Source organism: Dipodomys merriami, unplaced genomic scaffold, assembly GCF_024711535.1.
Source record: "Dipodomys merriami isolate MVZ:Mamm:240054 unplaced genomic scaffold, mDipMer1.0.p SCAF_28, whole genome shotgun sequence".
Classification (NCBI taxonomy): domain Eukaryota; kingdom Metazoa; phylum Chordata; class Mammalia; order Rodentia; family Heteromyidae; genus Dipodomys; species Dipodomys merriami.
Window position 1 is genome coordinate 14,054,738 of NW_027204270.1, and position 20,436 is coordinate 14,075,173.

Here is a 20,436-nt window from a genome sequence, read left to right on the forward strand (position 1 = left end):
GGGAAGGGGTTATTTTTTGTTGTTGCTGTTTGTTTCTGGTTTGGGGAGGATTTTTTTTCCTGGAGTTTGAATTCAGGTCTCAAGATTGTTTGGCTTGCTTGCTTGAGCTACATCCTCAGGCCAGCTTTTGACTGGGTTCATTTGTCCTTCTTTTGTTCATCCCTTCTTTCTTTCCTTCCTTCCTTCCTTCCTTCCTTCCTTCCTTCCTTCCTTCCTTCCTTCCTTCCTTCCTTCCTTCCTTTCTTTCAAATGGACTCTCAAAGACTTTTCTGCCTGGCTGTCTCAAACTTCAATCCTCTTGATCTCAGCCACCTGAGTAGTTATGATTACAGACATGAGCCATCAGCACCTGGCAGTCTTGTAGTTTCTTAAAGTTTTGTTTATTTGTTTATTTATTTATTTATTTTGGTTGGTTGTGGGGCTTGAACTCTGGGCCTAGGCGCTGTCCCTCAGCTCTTCAGCTCAAGGCGAGCGCTCTACCACCTGAGCCACAGCGCCACTTCCCATTTCCTGGTGTTTTATTGGAGATAAGAGTCTCATAGACTTTCCTGCCCGGGCTGGCTTTGAACCATAATCCTAAAATCTCAACCTCCTAAATTTTGTGGCATGAGCCACAGGTGCCCAGCTCTTAAAGTTTCTTAAAGTAGGGATCTTTTCTTACTGTGGTGAGGGAAATGCCGAAGTGCCTGACACAAATTGGCACTTGGTAAATATTTGTTGAATGAGTGAAGCTAGGTTTTAAGTATTACTGAATGAAATGCATGTCAACATTTTCAACCTCCCCTTTCACAGTCACACTGCAGTTCTACTTTAAGTGAAGATGGGGAATTTTTGGAGCGGGAGAGAAAGGCAGGAAAAGGGACCTGATCACTGTGTAAGATCCTCATTGCTTAGACTAGGAAATAGACCTGGCCATTGGGCAAGACTGCTCAGGAAGACCAACGTGATGTAGATAAAGACAAATGAAGATCATAGCAGCCCATTTCATTTTCCCCAAGACAAGTTCCGTATATTCAAGGCTATTGACACTCGCATCTACCAGTATGTAAGTGGTTTGTTGTTTCCTTAGCTTGTCCGTGCTTACCATTGTAGATGATATTTCAACATAATCTTTCAGAGAAAACATACAAAAGATAAAGAAAATAATACAGAAAATCCAGGTGCTGGTGGCTCACGCCTATAACCCTAGCTATTCAGGAGGCTGAGATCTGAGGATTGCCTGGGCAGGAAACTCTGTGAGACTCTTATCACCAGAAAACCAGAAGTGGGGGGCTGGGAAGGTGGCTCAGTGGTAGAGCGCTTGCCTTGCATGCTTGAGGTCCTGGGTTCGATTCCTTAGCACCACATAAGCAAAAAGAAAAAAGCCAGAAGTGGCGCTGTGGCTCAAATGGTAGAGCGCTAGCCTTGAGCTGAAGAGCTGAGGGACAGCGCCCAGGCCCCAGAGTTAAAGCCCCTCAACCACCACCACCAACAACAACAAAAAAAGCTACAGAAAAAAAAGACCACAGCCATTGTGCTTCGGTACCATTGAGGAGGTGTTTGCTTCTGCTGACCCTGGCGCTCACTTCTCCCAGGCTAGAGAAAGACGTAGGCGAAAAGACACACAGGTTCCCAAGCTGTGAAGTTCTAAATTTTGGTCCCACAACCTTTGCTCCAAACTAGCTTCCGGATCTTGGGCAACTCTCTTACCCTCTTTTTTTTCTTTTCTTCAGTGACTGGAAAGTGCCTTAGTTTCCTCTTTTGCAAACTGGAAGGTTAGGGAACAGCATGGTGCCAAGAACCTTCAACGTCCCTCCCATCTTTAGCATTCTGCTGTCCTCTGACTGATGGTATCTCCAGGGATCATGTGACTTCTGATTTGCAAATTCTCACCTGTTTGAGTGTGTATGTACAGTATGTGTCAACTACAAAACCATCAGGTAACTTCCCTGCCAGGCAAGCTTCACACTGACACTCCTGAGGAAGGGCCAGTGTCTCTTAGCTTTTAGTTTTCTTGCCTGCGAATTGTAAATGTTTCTCAGTAGCCATGTGTGTTCTTCAGTTGGTTGATAGTGCTTGAGCCTGAACCAGGGCCTCCACGTTAGGCAAGCACTCTGCCCCTGAACTACATCCCAGCTGCTGAGCTCTTGATTTCTAGTTAAATGATAAGCTCTGCAATTTCTCAGAATTCCTGGCTCAGAAAATACTCAATGTCTTTTTTCAGCATCACTTTTCCCTCTCCTTTCCTCAAAATGCTTCTTTCCACAGTGGCACCTGATGCCTGTAATCCTAGCTACTCAGGAGGCGATTTGAAGCCAGTTCAGGCAAGAAAGCCCAGGAGACTCTTACCTCCAATTAACCACCAAAACCTGGAAGTGGAGCTGTGGCACAAGTGATAGAGCTCTAGCCTTGAGCAAAAAAGCCCAGGGACAGCGTCCAAGCCCTGAATTCAAGCCTTAAGATTGGCACCAATTACCTGTAATCCTAGCTACTCAGGAGGCTGAGATCTGAAGATCCTGCAGTTCAAAGCCAGCCCAGGCAGGAAAAGTCTGTGAGACTCTTATCTCCAATGAACCGCCAGAAAACTGGAAAGGGTGCTGTGGCTCAAGTGGTAGAGCGCAAGCCTTGAGCTGAAGAGCTGAGGGACAGCACCCAAGCCCAGTGTTCAGGACCCATGACTGACACGCACACCCCCAAAAAATTGATTGGCACCCAAAAAACAAACCAAAAAACCCCACTTCTTTTCATTTTTTTTGTACCACATATTTCTGCCAGGACCGTTATAATAACCATCCAATCTAATAATCTATTCTGGTATCCTTTCCTCTGATATACATATACATACATATCTATACATATTTAGACATATATGTACGTCTATGTGTGTGTGAGTATTCTCCTTATGATTCCAAATGCCCACTAAATAAAACCCATGATCTGGCTTCCGCCTACCCCTGCAGGATTGGTGCAGCACAGAGGACTAGTCCGGGTTCTCTGCATACTTGCGGGCTTCGCGATTTAACCTCACAGTTAAATCCTTGGGGAGGGGTGGGGGGCGGGACTCTTTCAGTCTCCCAGCCACTAAAAGCACAGCGCGGTCAACGCCTTCCTTGCAATTTCTCCATTTGAACGCCAGAGGGCGATGGAGTTAACAGAGCTCGACCGGATTGGCCCGCTCTGACCCGACCCCCTAATTTTCCTTATTAACTTCTGAGCCAATCGTCAGTCGGGTTGGCTGGGGCTCCCTCGCCCGCGCCTGCGCAGTAGGAGGAGATCGTGCAGACGCGGAAGCAGCGATGCGGGAGCCGCAATGCTGGTTGTGTCTGGTGGTCACCGGGCTGGTGCCGGTGGTGGTCTCGGTCAAGTCGACCCTTGCAACTCCGCGCCGGTACACCGCTGACTGGGTGAGCCTGGACACCCGGCCCCTGCCGAGCTGGTTCGATGAAGCCAAGTTCGGGGTGTTCGTGCACTGGGGCGTGTTCTCGGTGCCGGCGTGGGGCAGCGAGTGGTTCTGGTGGCACTGGCAGGGCCAGCCGCAGGCCGGCTACGAGCAGTTCATGCGCCGGCACTACCCGCCCGGCTTCTCCTACGCGGACTTCGGGCCGCAGTTCACCGCGCGCTTCTTCCGCCCGGAGCAGTGGGCCGACCTGTTTGAGGCCTCGGGGGCCAAGTGAGTGTGGGCCCCGGCCCGAGGGGTGGAGGACTTGGTCTCTCCGGCCCGAGGCCACACACGACACACCTACCCGGGCGCTCTGAGTTCGCCTCTTAACGGCTGCACACTTGAACGTGGTTCCCCTGTGCGTCAGGTTGATGGGGAGTGGGGGTGTTCCTGAAAAAATGAAGAGTTCAGGGCGGCGATCCACATCTGTATATTGAGAGGCCTGAGCTAGGGCTAGGCGATGCCTCGTGTCCCTTTCCATTTGGGCCATGCCTCCAGTCTCTCTCAGATGGACGAGACCCCCGGGATTCTGAACCTGGGGTCTGTAGTCTGGTCCTTGTCCAAGGGTGGAGAAGTGGGAGCACCAGCCCCTTCTCGCTGGATGCTGATGGAAGAGTTGCACGAGTTCTTCTCAGCCCTGATGTCTCCAGGATGCAAAGAGAAAGAAAGAAAGGGGTTCTGCGTGGCAGTGTAGTAAGCTGGGGTACAGTGTATTGTGTAGATTCTCCCAACCTTGCCTTCTCAGGGCCTTGCGCAATAAAGTAGAGTCTAGAAAGCTTTGTACTGTGTTGCAGGCTGTTGGAGATATGGGTTCCTCTTTGGAAGAACAGAAAGCTGGGATGTACCCTATGTGGGGAGGGAAGTAGGGCTCAGTTTGTTGAGGTCAAGTCAGGCCTGAAGGAGGTCTTGAGGGCTCTGTGTTGAGTGCCAGAGAATAACCACTCAGCTTCAAGCATGGGGAAGTGGGAAGGATGGCGTTGGTCAATGGGAGAGAAGGCTAGCACCCTACCACTTGAGCCACAGCTTCAATTCAGGCTTTTTTTTTGGGGGGGGGGATGATGGCTAATTGGAGATAAAGAGTTTCACAGACTTTCCTGCCTGGGCTAGTTTTGAACTGCAATCCTCATATCTCAGCCTCAGGAGTAGCTAGGATTACAGGTGTGATTACAGTGCCAGACCTCTCCTTTGGTTTTGTCGGCAGGTATGTGGTCCTGACGACAAAACATCATGAAGGCTTCACAAACTGGCCAAGTCCCACATCTTGGAACTGGAACTCGAAGGACGTGGGTCCCCATCGTGATTTGGTTGGTGAGTTAGGAGCAGCTCTCCGGGAGAGGTGCGTGTCTGGGGATGACAGCCCTGCCATCTTGTCAAACCTAGCCGCCCAAACTTCCCATAATTTCTCTGCTCTTGGGTGTTTTCTAAGGTTGCATTTAAGCCAGTGACGAGCAGCTTCTGGTCTTTGGACCAACAGTGCTTAGGACTTAGCAATTTCCATATGACCCATGGTCTGGTTGGGTGATTACTGGTATAATCACAATACTCCATCTCTAGTGCAAGGCCTTTTCCCCTGTGGGATGGATGCCAGGGACTAGGGTTCATCTTTGTCCTCCTTAGCCATCAATACAGAGCCTTCAGGGTGGGTTTGGAGAATGGTAGATCAAGCTGAGAACTGGGAAGGGCAGTTAAAGCAGAAAAAAAAAAATCAGGAAGCAAGGCTATGTATGGTACCCCACATTAGTAATCTCAGATAGTTGGGAGGCTGAGATTAGGAGGATCTTGATTTGAGACCCACCCCAACAAAAAGGCGGTGAAAACCCCAACTCAATAAAAATGCCAGGTGCAGTGCTTTATATCTGTAATTCCAGCTATTCAGGAGCTCATAGGTAAGAGAATGGCCTTGCCCTAGACAAAAAAAAAAATCCTGCAAGACGGAGATGTGGCTCAAGTTGTGGTAGAGCCTCTGCCTACCAAGGGTCCTGTGTCCAAACCCCCACCTGGAAAATGTTGGTTAAGGAAAGGAAGCACATGGCTGCTTCTGATTAATGTTCCCTAATACTCATTATTTAAGAGGAAGTGACTTCCCAAGATTGAAGAGGTAAGTGTCAGAGGCAGAACTGTTTTTTTGTGGTCCTGGAGATTGAACCAGGGCCTTGTTGCATGCTGAACACATGCTCTACTACTGAGCCCTCTACACCTCTAGCCCCAGAGATGGGATTTGAACCTTACACTCTGGGTATATTTGCCTATAAGAAGGGAAAATGAGCCAGGCACTGATGGCTCATGCCTGTAATCAGGAGGCTGAGCTCTGAGCATCATGGTTCAAAGCCAGCTGAGCCAAGAAAGTCCATGAGACTCTTATCTCCAATTCACCACCAGAAAACTGGAAGTGGTGCTGAGTCTCAAAGAGGAAGATCACTAGCCTTGAGCAAAAGGAGCTTAGGGACAGCACCCAAGCCCTGATTTCAAACCCCACAACCTACAAAACAACAACAGAAACCCGCTCTGGGCCCACATGCTGTCCCTTAGCCTTTTCACTCAAGGATAGCGCTCTACCACTTTGAGCCACAGCCACACTTCCAGTTTTCTGGTGGTTAGTTGGAGATAAGAGTCTTGTGGACTTTCTTGCCTGGCTGGCTTTGAACTGGGATCCTCAGATCTCAGCCTCCTGAGTAGCTAAGATTACAGGTGTGAGCCACCAGCGCCCAATTTAGACCCAGAGTTTAAGACCCAGTACTTGCAGAAAAAAGAAATGGGGGGGGGCATGCAGAAATAGTGTTTGTGCCATTCCCAGCTTCATTTGAATTCCCTCCCCCTTTTAATGCCAGTTCTGGGGCTTGAACTCAGGGTCTAGATGTTGCCCCTTTACATTTCTGTTTGGGCTGGTGTTCTACTCCTTGAACGATGTCATACAAAATATAAAAAAGCCAAGAAAGCCAATCTTTCTTTTTTCTTTTTTTTTTTTTTTGGGGTCCGGTCGTGGGGCCTGAACTCTGGGCCTGGGCGCTGTCCTTCAGCTCTTCAGCTCAAGGCTAGTGCTCTACCACTTGAGCCACAGCGCCACTTCCGGCTTTTTTCTTTTTGCTTATGTGGTGCTGAGGAATCGAACCCAGGGTCTCAGGCATGCAAGGCAAGCGCTCTACCACTGAGCCACCTGCCCAGCCGAAAGCCAATCTTTCTGCTTAAGCAAGTAAGAATGAATTTAGAATGACTTGGATGGACACACACACACACACACACACACACACACGCAAAATCCCACAGGATCTCACACACACACACACACACACACACACGCACACACACACACACACACTCGCAAAATCCCACAGGATCTCACATAGCCGAATGATGCCAGTTGCTTCCGTTTCTCTGTTTAGGAACATCCGCTATGGCCTCTATCACTCACTCATGGAATGGTTTCATCCACTGTACGTCATTGATAAGAAAAACGGCCTCAAAACCCAGCATTTTGTCAATACAAAGACAATGCCAGAGCTGTACCACCTCGTGAACAGGTAAGCAGCACCAGTGGCTGTGGGCTCATCACTTTTCCCTGTGAAATCTGAGCTTCTTAGAAGTCACTGATTAAGGGGGAGGGAGGCCCAGGCAGGTATGAAAGAAAATGTACACAATGTCAAATAAGACAAAATAGTTTCTTTCCTCCTAGCTTTTTTTCTTCTTCTTCCCTTGTGCTGGTATTGCCACTTGGACTCAAGGCCTTGTTTCTCACTTTCCTTTTTTGCTCAGGATTGGTGCTTCACCACTTGAGTCACACTTTTGCTTCCAACTTTTTGCTAGTTAATTGAAGATGGGAGTCTCATGGATTTTTCTTCCTAGGCTGGCTTCAAACTGCAGTCCTCAGATCTCAGCTTTCCGAGTAGCAAGCATGACAGGCTGATGCCTGGCTCTTCATATCTTCTGCAGTGTAATCTTAGAGTGAAATTGGAGCAGTCCCACAGAACCCAGGATGCTGGTGTCAAACCCTCTCTTCCTAACCAGGCACTGGTGGCTCATGCCTGCAATCCTAGCTATTCAGGAGGCTGAGATCTGAGGAACACAGTTCAAAGCCAGCCTGGGCAGGAAAGTCCGTGAGACTCTGATCTCCAGTAAACCACCAGAAAACTGGAAGTGGTGCTGTGGCCCAAATGGTAGAACACTAGCCTTGAGCTGAAGAGCTGAGGGACAACACCCAAGCCCAGAGTTCAAGCCCTACAAACAACAACAAAAAAAACCCAAACCCTCTTTTCCTGCTGGGTGCTGGTGGTTCAATGCCTGTAATCCTAGCCATTCAGTAGGCTGAGGTCTGAGGATAACGGTTCAAAACCAGCTGGGGTAGGAAAATCTGTGAGACTCTGATCTCCAGTTATCCACCAGAAAACCAGAAGTGGAGCTCTGGCCACAGTGGTAGAGCGCTAGCCTTGAGCAAAAGAGTGCAGGAACTACCCAGGCCCCAAGTTCAAGCTCCATGACCAGAGAAAAGCAAGAAATTAAAAAAAAACAAAAACAAAAAACAAAACTTAAGCAGGGCACCTGTGGCTCTCCGCTATAATCCTAATTACTCTGGAGGCTGAGATCTGAGGATCAGTGTTCAAAGCCAGCCCATGTCAGAACCTTGGAGAAAGCTGTGTGGGCTAAGGGAGCCTGCCTGGAACCCCATGTTGTCATCACAGTTCGGCCCTGAGCCTCAGTTCTCACGCTGTGAAGCAGGCTCAGTGTCTTCCTGTCACGGCTGAGAGTGACTGCCCAGGCTTGCAGAGGAGGTACTCCGGACAGTCCTTATTCACAAAGTGACCACGGTCTTTACCATGTTCCCTGCTTAGTTCCATTGTCACACTTGGGAGAGGGCCCTCGGGGTAGGGGAACTTTGAAGCTTAGAGGCAGTCATCTTTGCCTGGACCCTCACTTAGAACAATGACAGAAATCTTGCCAGGCATCAGTGGCTCACACCTGTAATCCTTGACTACTCAGGAGATGAGATCTGAGGCTCCAGGTAAGTAAGTACGTCTGTGAGACTCTCATTTCCAGTTAACCACCAAAAAGCCAGAAGTGGAGCTGTGGCTGAAGTGGTAGAACACTAGCCTTGAGTCGGAAGAGCTAAGGCTTGGAGTTCAAGTCCCAGTACTAGCACACACACACACACACACACACACACACACACACACACACACACAGAAGACTTACATCAGAGAAATGGTATGGTTGTTGGTGACCAGCAGAGGCCTGGACAGATCAGATATTACTGAAATCCTGGTTGTTGTTTTTTTTTTTTGGGGGGGGGTCCAGTCGTGGGGCCTGGGCGCTGTCCCTCAGCTCTTCAGCTCAAGGCTAGCGCTCTACCACTTGAGCCACAGCGCCACTTCGGCTTTTTTCTTTTTGCTTATGTGGTGCTGAGGAATCGAATCCAGGGCCTCAGGCATGCAAGGCAAGCGCTCTACCACTGAGCCACCTTCCCAGCCCTCTTTTTTCTTATTATGTGGTCCTGAACAAAGCACCTGATCTTTGTAGATCTTGTTTTTTGTTGTTGTTTTTTGTTTTTTGCCAGTACTGGGGCTTGAACTCAGAGCCCGGGCACTGTCCCTGAGCTGCTTTGGCTCAAGGCTAGTGCTCTACCACTTGAGGCACAGCGCCACTTCGAGCTTTTTTCTGTTTTTGTGGTACTGAGGAATCGAACCCAGGGATTCAGGCATGCTAGGCAAGCACTCTACCACTAAGCCACATTCCCAGCCCTAGGTTTTGTTTTCTCTGTCCCTCCAATGGGATTAATATGGCAAGAGCACTGAAAGCCAATGAGGTCATTGCTATCCAGGGACTGTGGCTGCTGGTACACAGCCGGACCAGACTGACTGCATGCGATCCCTGCTCAGGGAAGCAGCCTTTCCCAGAGCCTGCTCCTGGCCTCCCTGTGCAGGACAGAGTATTTGCACCAGGTGTGTTCCAATCTAGCGCCTTTATTTCCAGCTGTGTCACCCAAAAAGAGAATAATGGCTGAGTGCCACTGGCTTACACCTGTAATCCTGACTACTAAGGAGGTTGAGACCAGAGGATCGCAGTTCAAAGTCAGTGGGGGCAGGAATGACTGTGAGACTATCTACAGTTAACCAACAAAAATGCTAGACTGGAGGCAGGGTTCACATGTAGAGTACCAGTCTTGAGCAAAAAAGCTAAGAGAGAACTCAAGACCCTGAATTCAAGCCCCGGTAATGGCATGCACACAAAAAAAGGACTGTACTGTAACCATATCTGGGTAATACACCTCTGCGATTCCCTGTCTTCCAGCTACAGGCCTGATCTGATCTGGTCTGACGGGGACTGGGAATGCCCAGACACTTACTGGAACTCCACAAGTTTTCTTGCCTGGCTCTACAATGACAGTCCCATCAAGGTAGACACTTACCTAACTTCTTTCTTATTTTTCTGTTGTGGTAAAAGGAAGTATGGCCAGATGTTGTAGCACATGCCTGTAATCACAGCTTTGGAACCTAAGGTAGGGGGCTTGTGAGTTCCAAGCCTGGGCCACATAGTGAAACCCTATCAAAATAGTAATACTACTACTACTATTAATACCAATAGCTAAGATGGAGAGGACTACTGCAGAGGACTCCAGAAATCTCAGACAGTAACATCAACATGGTACAATGGGACCTTTGTCTTTTTTTTTTTTTTTTTTCATTTGTAGGACTTGAACTCAGGGCCTGGGCACTGTCCCTGAGCTCTTGTCCTCAAGGCTAGCACTGTACCACTTTGAGCCACAGCCCCACCTCTGGTTTTCTGGTTGCTAACTGGAGGTAAGAGTCTCCTGGGCTTTCTTGCCACAGCTGATTTTGAACCAAAATCCTCAGCTCTCACCTTTCTTAGTAGCTAGGATTCCAGGCGTGAGCTGCCATCTCCTGGCTTCTTTTTGTCTTTAATTCTGAATTTTCTTGAGTTTATTACCAGTGCTAGAGCTTGAACTCAGGGCCTCACACTCTCATTTGGCTTTTTCTTTTGTCAGTCGTGGGGCTTGAACTCTAGGCCTGAGTGCTGTCCCTCAGCTCTACAGCTCAAGGCGAGCGCTCTACCACTTGAACTACAGCACCACTTCCAGTTTTCTGGTGGTTTATTGGCGATAAGAGTCTCACAGACTTTCCTGCCCAGGCTGGCTTTGAACCTCGATCCTCAGATCTCAGCCTCCTGAGTAGCTAGGATTACAGGCGTGAGCCACCGGCGCCTGCCTTCATTTGGCTTTTTCACTCAAGGCTGGAGTTCTACTACTTGATCCACATCTCTATTTTTTTTTGGGGGGGGGGGTCCGGTCTTGGGGCATAAACTCTGGGCCTGGGCGCTGTCCCTCAGCTCTTCAGCTCAAGGCTAGCGCTCTACCACTTGAGCCACAGCACCACTTCCGGCTTTTTTCATTTTGCTTCTGTGGTACTAAGGAATCGAACCCAGGGCCTCAGGCATGCAAGGCAAGTGCTCTACCACTGAGCCACCTTCCCAGCCCCTCTACTTTTTTTTTTTTGGGTCCAGTAGTGGGGTCTGAACTCTGGGCTTGGGCGCTGTCCCTCAGCTCTTCAGCTCAAGGCTAGCGCTCTACCACTTGAGTCACAGCGCCACTTCTGGCTTTTTTCTTTTTGCTTATGTGGTGCTGAGGAATCGAACCCAGGGCCTCGAGCATGCAAGGCAAGCACTCTACAACTGAGCCACCTTCCCAGCCCCTACTTTTGTTTTTAAAACAAAAAATATTCAAGTTTTTATTCACCCTGTTAATCCTCTGTACATCTTGAATTAAGTTGCAGTTTGCCTTAAATCTTTCAAATTACATTATATGCACATATATAAAGATGTAATTTTATTTGAAAAACAAGATCTTTGGAGGAAGAAGTAATAAATAGAAAATAGTGTATAATAAAATATTTTAAATATATTATGGAAAGAGCATAATGAAACTGCCACTTCCTAGAATTCATAACTGTTAATAAAATCACTAAAAATTAATAAATAACACACTGCCTTCTAGTGTTCTTTAAGAGAGCCATTTCCTTTTTTTTTTTTTTTTGGTCCGGTCGTGGGGCCCGAACTCTGGGTCTGGGCACTGTCCCTCAGCTCTTCAGCTCAAGGCTAGCGCTCTACCACTTGAGCCACAACGCCACTTCCGGCTTTTTCCTTTTTGCTTATGTGGTGCTTAGGAATCGAACCCAGGGCCTCGGGCATGCAAGGCAAGCACTCTACCACTGAGCCACCTTCCCAGCCCCGAGAGCCATTTCCTAACAAATGGGGCAATGTCATTTTTTCTGATGGAGGCATAGAATTCCATTGCATATATATATATATATATATATATATATATATATATATATATATATATATATATATATATATATATACCATATTTTCTTGATCCATTAATCTACTGAGGGGCATCTGGGTTGGTTCCATATCTTAGCTATGGTAAATAATGCTTGATAAACATAGTTGTGCTGGTAGCCTTAGTACACTTCTCTAATTCAGGGAGGGGAAGGGAAAAAACAAAATGCTTAAATAGGGATACAGTCTGACCCATTGTAACAATGCACATATCTACTTTTGGTTTTTGCTGGCTTGCTGACTTTTCTTTAATCCCAGCGGCAGTGGAGATGGAGATAAAAGTTAGACTTGAGGTTTAGGTCCAGCCTGGGCAAAGGTAGCTGAAAGAGCCTCGTGTCAAAACAGCAAAATAGGGCTGGGAAGGTGGCTCAGTGGTAGAGTGCTTGCCTCGCGGGCATGAATTCCTGGGTTCAATTCCTCAGCACCACATAAGCAGGAAAAGCCGGAAGTGGCGCTGTGGCTCAAGTGGCAGAGTGCTAGTCTTAATCTGAAGAGCTGAGGGACAGCGCCCCTCAGAGTTCAGGCCCCACAACTGACAAAAACAAAAAACAAACAAAAAAACCCAGCAAAATAATTTAAAGAAGAATCCATGTGTCATGGCTTCTGCCTGTATGCCTGGTTACTTAGAAAGGCAGAGTTTGGCCAGACACCAGTGGCTCAAAGCTATAATCCTAGCTACCTCATGAGGCTGAGATCTGAGGATCATGGTTCAAAGCCAGCCCAACCAGGAAAGTCTGTGAGACTCTTCAGTTAGTCACAGAAAAGGCTAGAAATGGCTCTGTGGCTCTAGTGGTAGCCTTGAGCAAAAAAAAGGAGCTCAGGGACAGCCCTCAGGTCCAGAGTTCAAGCCCCAGGTTCAGCAAAAAAAAAGAAAGAAAGAAAGAAATTCTGAGCTCAGGCAAGCTCCTCTTCATGTCTTGTCTCCTGAAAGTGTTTTTCTGTCCCAGATGCCCTGTGCCACAGCTTCTCCCAGCCCCAACTGTAGTGTTTTTTACTGGCAACCTTGGTGTCTTCCCACTAGAGGGCAGTAGCACTCTGTGTGACAGCCTAAGAGGTCTCTAGACTGCCAGGCCTCCCCTCCTGAGCACAACTGGTTGGAAAACAACTGCCGTGGATAGATTTGCTTTGCTTGTTTCTAGTCTGGCTGCCCTGTGGAGCTACTGCACCACAGTGACCACCACTCTTCCCTCCTTTAGGATGAGGTGGTGGTGAATGACAGATGGGGCCAGGGCTGCTCCTGCCATCATGGTGGATACTTCAACTGTCAAGATAAGTACAAGCCTGAGAAGTTGCCAGATCACAAGTGGGAGATGTGTACAAGCATCGACAGAAAGTCCTGGGGTTACCGATGTGATATGCTCCTATCTGACATCTTACCTGCCTTTGAGATCATTAAGGTAAGCACCCCCATGTTAGGCTGGTTGGGTGGTTTCTCTTTGTTTCAGTGCTGGGGATTGAACAGGGGCCTTGTGCAGGCAGGCTGGGCAGGTGCTCTGCCTCTGGTCACACTGCCAGCCCTATTAACATTACTGTGGCAGGTAATAGATCTGAGAGTTTCCATCATTAAAATTTGTTGATGGCTGGGCGCTGGTGGCTCACACCTGTAATCCTAGCTACTCAGGAAGCTAAGATCTGAGGATCGAGGTTCAAAGCAAGCCCAGCCCAGGCAGGAAAGTCTCTGAGACTCATCTCCAACAAAATCCTCAGAAAACCGGAAGTGGTGTTATGGTTCAAGTGGTAGAGCACTAGTCTTGAGCTGAAGAGCTGAAGGACAGCATCCAGGCCCAGAGTTCAAGCCCCACAACCATGAAAAAAAAAAGGGGGGGGGCTGGGAAGGTGGCTCAGTGGTAGAGCACTTGCCTTGCATGCTCAAGGCCCTGGGTTGGATTCCTCAGCACCACATAAGCAAACAGAAAAAAGCTGGAAGTGGCGCTGTGGCTCAAGTGGTAGAGCGCTAGCCTTGAGCTGAAGAGCTGAGGGACAGCGCCCAGGCCCAGAGTTCAGGCCCCATGACCGGACCCAAAAAAAAAAAAATTTGTTAATGAAGCCTGGTGCCAGTGGCTCATATTCCTAGCTACTCAGGAGGCTGAGATCTGAGGATCATGGTTTGAAGCCAGCCCCAGGTAGGAAAGTCCGTGAGACTCATCTTCAATTAACCAACATAAAAAGCTAGAAGTCATACTTTAACAATAAAATTGTATATTTTTCAAAGCCGAAAATGGAGCTGTGGCTCAAATGGTAGAGCACCAACCTTGAAGAAAAAGCCAAGCAAGTGCACCCTGAGTTTAAGCCCTAATACCAGACAAAAAAGGTGGGGGGAGGGCTGGGAAGATGGCTCAGTGGTAGAGTGCTTGCCTTGCATGCATGAGGCCCTGGGTTCAATTCCTCAGCACCACATAAGCAAAAAGAAAAAAGCCAGAAGTGGCGCTGTAGCTCAAGTGGTAGATCGCTAGCCTTGAGCTGAAGAGTTGAGGGACAGCGCCCAGGCCCAGAGTTCAGGCCCCACGACCGGACCCCCAAAAAAAAAAAAATGGTGTGTGGGGGGGGGGGGGGTAAGGCCTGCACCTCATGCCTGTAATCCTAGCTACCCAGGAAGCTGAGATCTGAGGGTAGCATTCAAAGTTAGCCAGGTCAGGAAAGTCCATGAGACTCTTATCTCCATGAGACTCTCATCTCCAGTTAATCACAGAAAAAAGTGGAGCTATGGCTCATGTGGTAGAGTACTAGTGTTGAGCAAAAGGAACTCAGGGACAGCGCCCAGGCCCAGAGTTCAAGGCCCTAGACTGGCAAAAAAAAAAAAAAAAAAAAAAAGGGTTGGGGAAGGACTGGAAGATTGTGACATAGGTTTTCTTTCCCACATCTGCCACAGCTTGACCTGCCTTGTTTCTCCCTGTGTAGGAACTGGTTAAGACAGTAAGCTTGGGAGGCAACTACCTGCTCAACATCGGACCTACTCGTGAGGGACTGATTGACCCTATCTTCCAAGAAAGGCTTTTGACTATTGGCAAGTGGCTGAATGTCAGTGGTGAGGCCATCTACTCCACCAGACCATGGAGGGTCCAAATGGAGAAGGACAAGAGGACTGTGTGGTGAGCTCTGAGGCCCCTGCTGACCTGACTTCCTTTGTCCTGCTTCTCAGCCAGGCCTGGAAAATTCAATGGCTGCTCTCTTGCTATCAACTTGGTGTCCCCTTTGGGTGTGTTTTAGGACAGCAGAATTGAGAGGCGGGTATTGGGGCTACAAAGCATTTTCTACTACCCAGTGGGAAATGCTGCTAGTTGATGCTCCTATAGCATCAGCAAAAGGCAGCCACCTGTTCTAAGTCCTTCCCTTTGGCCTTGGACTTCTGGTTATGTGATCTTAGACCTCGGCTTTGTTCAACTACAGAATAGGATGGTATACTGTGTAGAGTTGTTTTGATGATGAGAGAATGTAGCACTAACTGTTCAGAAAGTATCCAAAACTGGTGAATGACCATGTTACACCAAGCAGCTCGGTCTTGGCTCAGGGAAACACATGTATCCCTTAGGGGGCTGGACCCAGCTGACTCATTGCCTATAATCCTAGCTACTCAGGAGGCTGAGATTCAAGGATGGAGACTCTTTATCTCCAGTCAACCAGCAAAAAGCCAGAAGTGGTAGAGTAACAGCCTTGATCAGGAAAAGCCAAATGAGAGTTCAGTGGGTCTGAGTTCAAGCCCCAGTGCCAGCTTAAAACAAAAAGCCTTAGATGAATGGCTACTTGTGGTTTTTCATTCTCTTCCTCAGACACAGTAAAATCCGAGGACAACTTTGTCTTCTTGTCTATTGTCCCTTAATCAAGGGAAATTGTCTCTCCTGCTATTCTCAGGTTCTAAAGATGTGAACAATAAGGAAATGGCTGTCATGATAACAGTGAGAGAACTAGCACAAGAGTCAGTGTATTGTTTTTATTGTTTGACTTGATCAGCCAGGCCTGGCCCTGGGCTCATGTGATTCTCCTGCCACCACCTCCCCAGTAGCTATAACTAACGTGTGCTGCTACACCCAGCAAGAGTTGAAAGGAAATGTATGCCATGTGTGGTGACACACACTTGCATTCCCAGTACTTGGGAGGCTGAGGCAGGAGGACTGGGAGTTGGAGGCCAGCCTAGGTTATACAAGACCACCTTCTGTAATTAGAAAAACTATACCCTGGGAGAGGAACAATAGGAGCTACATGGGAGGTTGTCACTTTGTGATTTCCTTTGGCTTTTTCCCTGCACATATGGTGTTCTACCACATAAGCCACACCTGTACCTCCTCCCTGGCATTTTATGGGTTAATTGGAGTTAACATTTTTCTACCCAGGCTGGCTTTGAACTGTGATGCCCAGATCTCAGCATCCTGAGTAACTAGGATTACAGGCATGAGCCCCCATGGCCTGGCTGATCTCAGAGTTTTACAGGCCACTTCCATCCTCCAGACTAAATTGGGTTGGGGTTATGATGTTTCCTAGCAGCAATGACAGCAATGACAGACCTCAGAGCTTGGATTTAGTAGGTGATTGAAGGGGAAAGTCTAAGATTGTGTTCAGGGAAACAAGCCAGGGATCTTAGACAATGATATTTCTCTGTTGCCAGGTATACCTCCAAAGGATCAACTGTTTATGCCATTTTTATGCATTGGCCAGAACATGGAATCTTGAAGATTAAATCCCCCAAAACTACTGAAAGTACAAAGGTAACGAGCCTCAATTATTCCTTTTTTGCTTTTCTTTCCTTTCTTTCTTCCTTCCTCCTTCTTTTTTTCTTCCTTTCCTTTTTTCTTTTCCTTCTCTCCCTTCCTCCTTTTCCCTCCCTCCTTCCTCTCTTCCCTCCCTCTCCCCCTCCTTTTCCCCCTCCCTCTCTCCCTCCTTCTCCCCCTCCCTCTCTCCCTCCCTCCCTCAATGCATGCCTGCCTGCCTGCCTTCCTTGCTTCCTTGCTTCCTTCCTTCCTTCCTTCCTTCCTTCCATGCCACTCCTGGGGCTTGGGCCTTTGTTAGCTCAGACATCCCAGCCCTGGGATGTGGAAGGTGGGGGGGGGGGCCACATTCCCAAGCTCTCTGAAATCACCTCTGTTCTCCCAATCACCACTAATGACGTCTACTTCCTACTGTAACTCCAACATCACCTCAATTCGGTCACTCACCACTCCACACCTCTACCTCCCTCGACTGCTGGTAGTGGTGTGAGCCAATGGAGGGGATACCAGTGCTACTAGGTAGCATGGAATGTAGGCATGGCCTCGAGTCTTGTACCCCATTGGTCTGAGAGAAACATAGAAAAATAGGGGGCGTGGCCAGAATATCATGATCCAGGCAGGATGTGTGGAGTCACCACGAGAGCTGTTCCTGCAGCCCCTCTCCCATACAACCCTGTCCACTTTGATTGAGGGAAGGTGGGACCTGCTCTAGCTGGATCGGCGCACAGTTTTACCAGTCGCCTTTCCTGGCTTCCACACAACCGTGGTCACCAGAGTTTCCACCTGGCTTCCAACTGCCCTCCACAAAGTGGCATCAAGAAACACAACTATCTGTGCACGTCCAAGGTCCTGAAGTTTTCACTCCATGCAGAAGTAGCTCTATTGTTCTGACCATATTTACTGACACGTATTCTGATCAGGGAACCACTGGGGTTCATGATGGCCTTGATATAACCTGCTCTTCCAGTCGCTCTGGGACTGGAGGGTGCAGGGACATCACAGGACATCCGGGGTCCAGGGCTCCTCTCCATGAAGATTGGCCACGCTGCATGCAGCACATCTAGGCCATGCATAGCCATAGCGCAGAACTTGTTCTGCACACTTTGGCAGATGATCTGAAAGGATCCAGAAACAAAATCACGGGAGGAATGCCGCTCCAGACTAAAGTCAGCCACATCCACATGATGTTTTTGGTTTTTGGTTTTTTTGGTTGGTCGTAGGGCCGAAACTCTGGGCCTGGGCGCTGTCCCTCAGCTCTTTAGCTCAAGGCTAGCGATCTACCACTTGAGCTACAGTGCCACTTCTGGCTTTTTTCTTTTTGCTTATGTGGTGCTGAGGAATTGAACCCAGGGCCTCATGCATGCAAGGCAAGCACTCTACCACTGAGCCACCTTCCCAGCCCCAAATATTTCTTGTATGAAATTTTTTTTTTTTTTTTTTGTGGATCGTGGGGCTTGAACTCTGGGCTTGGGCGCTGTCCTGCGCTCTTCAGCTCAAGGTGAACGCTCTACTGCTTGAGCCACAGCGCCACTCCACATGATGTATAATGTGTCCAGAGTCAGGTTCTGGGGCAGCTCTCTGCCACTCCAGAGCCCTTGGACATCTGCGTCAGCACTGGAGTGATTGGTTATCCTCCAGTGCCTGTTCAGTTCATTTTGCATGGCTAGCATTGCCTTCCAGTGTAAAATCCACTCTGGTTGTGGTGTATATACCTGTAATTCCATTATGCAAGAGGTGGAGGCAGGAGAATCATGGATTCAAAACAAGCCTGAGTTTCATAGCAAATTCAAAGCCAACCTGGGCTACAGACTCTCAGCCTGGGCATGTGGTGGCAAGGCCCACTCGTTTTTGCTGCTGTGCCATTTGCTGACTAGACTCACCACTCTCCTTGCTCCCACGCATAGTACACATCCAGCTTTTTGTTTTGTTTGTTGTTTTTCTGTGCTGTTCCTGGGGCTTGAATTCAGGGCCTGTGCACTATCCCTGAACTTTTTTGCTCAAGGATGACACTGTATTGCTTGAGCCATATTTCCATTATCTGCTTTTTGGTAGTTAATTGGATCCTCATGAAGTTTCCTCCCCAGGCTGGCTTTGAACTGTGGATCCTCAGATCTCAGCCTCCTGAGTAGTTAGGATGACAGGCATGAGCCACAGGCACCTGGCAGATGTTAAGTGTTTCTGAAGAAATTAACAGGCCAGGCTGGGGATGTGGCTTAGTGGTAGAATGCTTGCCTAGCATGCATGAAGCCCTGGGTTCAATTCCTCAGTACCATATACACAGAAAAAGCCAAAAGTGGCACTGTGGCTCAAGTGGTAGACTGCTAGCCTTGAGCAAAAAAAAAGTTCAGGCCCAGCATTGGCAAAAAGAAAAGAAAAAAGAAAGGCCTTCCCTCCTCCTTCCTGCCTTCCTCAGGCCCCTCCCACATCCCTGCCCTGTTACACCCTCCTCTCTCCTTGTCTGAAATGCTGCTTCCCTCCATGGTCAGGTCAGAGTGTATGATCCTGGATGCTTTACTGAGTTTTCCACTGCTTTTTCTTTTCTGCAGATAATAATGCTGGGAATGCATGGCAATCTGAAATGGTCCAAAGACTCCAAAGACTGTCTTCTCATTACTCTACCCTCACTGCCCCCCTCGGGTCTCCCAGTGAAGTTTGCTTGGACGGTGAAGATGACCAATGTGAAGTGATTGTTGGAGTACCAGGCAGGACCAGGGGCCCCTGATAACTGGGCACTGCTTTGAGTTTCTCTTGTAGTGCCATCTTTGAATAAAGTTAACTTCTCTTCCCCACCCATAGGGGGATCTTCCCACACATTTTAATCAAAGAATGGAATACAGTCTATTGATCACTAAGGTATGGGAGATCTGAGATCCAGGTGTGGAGGCGTGGCCCAGGTGGTCGAGCATTCGCCCACCATTACAGCCTTATAAAGAAATAATAAATGAATAAAAATTTGTTAAGTCTCAGATCCATTGCAAAAGAAGGGACAAACCAGGTAAGCTAGTTTGTTCCCTCCTACATGGGGATATTCTACAAGGAAGCCCCCTTCATCACCCATAAAGAATGCACCCTTCACCCGCCACTGTGACAGGACATGGAACAGTTTTGATGGCTCAACCACATGCTTTTTTTTTTTTTTTTTTTTGTCAGTTGTGGGGCTTGAACTCTGGGCCTGAGCACTGTCCCTCAGCTCTTCAGCTCAAGGCTAGTGCTCTACCACTTAAGCTACAGTGCCACTTCCAGTTTTCTGGTGGTTTATTGGAGAAAAGAGTTTCATGGACTTTCCTGCCCAGGCTGGCTTTGAACCTCAATCCTCAGATCTCAGCCTCCTGAGTAGCTAGGATTACAGGTGTGAGCCACCAGAACCCAGCTTGCTTTGGTTATTTTTGAGATAGCAAAAGTACAACCTAGCCGTGCGGTGATGGCTCACGTCTGTAATCCTAGCTACTCAGGAGACTGAGGTCTGAGGATCGTGGTTCAAAGCCAGCCCGGGCAGAAGTATCTGTGAGACTCTTATCGCCAATAAACCATTAGAAAACCCGAAGTAGCACTGTGGCTCAAGCGGTAGAGCGCTCGCCTTGAGCTGAAGAGAGCAGGGACAGCGTCCTGGCCTAGAGTTCAAGCCCCACGACCGACAAAAAAAAAAAGTACAACCTGCTGTTGTACTTTTGCCCAGGATGACCTGTATCTTAATCTTCTACTTAAGCTTCTTCCTATAGTTGGGATGGCAGACACTTGCCAACATGCTCATCTTTTCCTTCCTTCCTTCCTTCCTTCCTTCCTTCCTTCCTTCCTTTCTTTCTTTCTTTCTTTCTTTCTTTCTTTCTTTCTTTTTCTTTCTTTCTTTCTGTTGGTCATGGAGCTTGAACTCTGGGCCTGAGCACTGTCCCTCAGCTCTTCAGCTGAAGGCTAGCACTCAACCATTTGAGCCACAGCAAATTTCTGGTGATTTATTGGAGAAAAAAGTCTCAC

General features: G+C 48.2%; 1 protein-coding gene across 1 annotated transcript; it reads left to right on the forward strand.

Annotated features, from left to right (window-relative positions):
• Positions 1–3,253: 3,253 nt before the first annotated feature.
• Positions 3,254–19,419, forward strand: Fuca1 (alpha-L-fucosidase 1). Its single transcript, XM_070037638.1, has 8 exons — positions 3,254–3,649; positions 4,620–4,754; positions 6,799–6,936; positions 9,698–9,803; positions 12,961–13,161; positions 14,663–14,853; positions 16,365–16,464; positions 19,011–19,419. The coding sequence occupies exons 1-8, from the start codon at positions 3,276–3,278 to the stop codon at positions 19,149–19,151; spliced, it is 1,386 nt and encodes a 461-aa protein (XP_069893739.1). The 5' UTR covers positions 3,254–3,275; the 3' UTR covers positions 19,152–19,419.
• The last annotated feature ends 1,017 nt before the right edge of the window (positions 19,420–20,436 follow it).

Coding starts and splice junctions, on each gene's coding strand:
- Fuca1 (XM_070037638.1), top strand. CDS start 3,276: ATGCGGGAGCCGCAATGCTGGTTGTGTCTGGTGGTCACCGGGCTGGTG. Junction 3,650..4,619: donor TTTGAGGCCTCGGGGGCCAA/GTGAGTGTGGGC, acceptor TTTTGTCGGCAG/GTATGTGGTCCTGACGACAA. Junction 16,465..19,010: donor AAACTACTGAAAGTACAAAG/GTAACGAGCCTC, acceptor TCTTTTCTGCAG/ATAATAATGCTGGGAATGCA.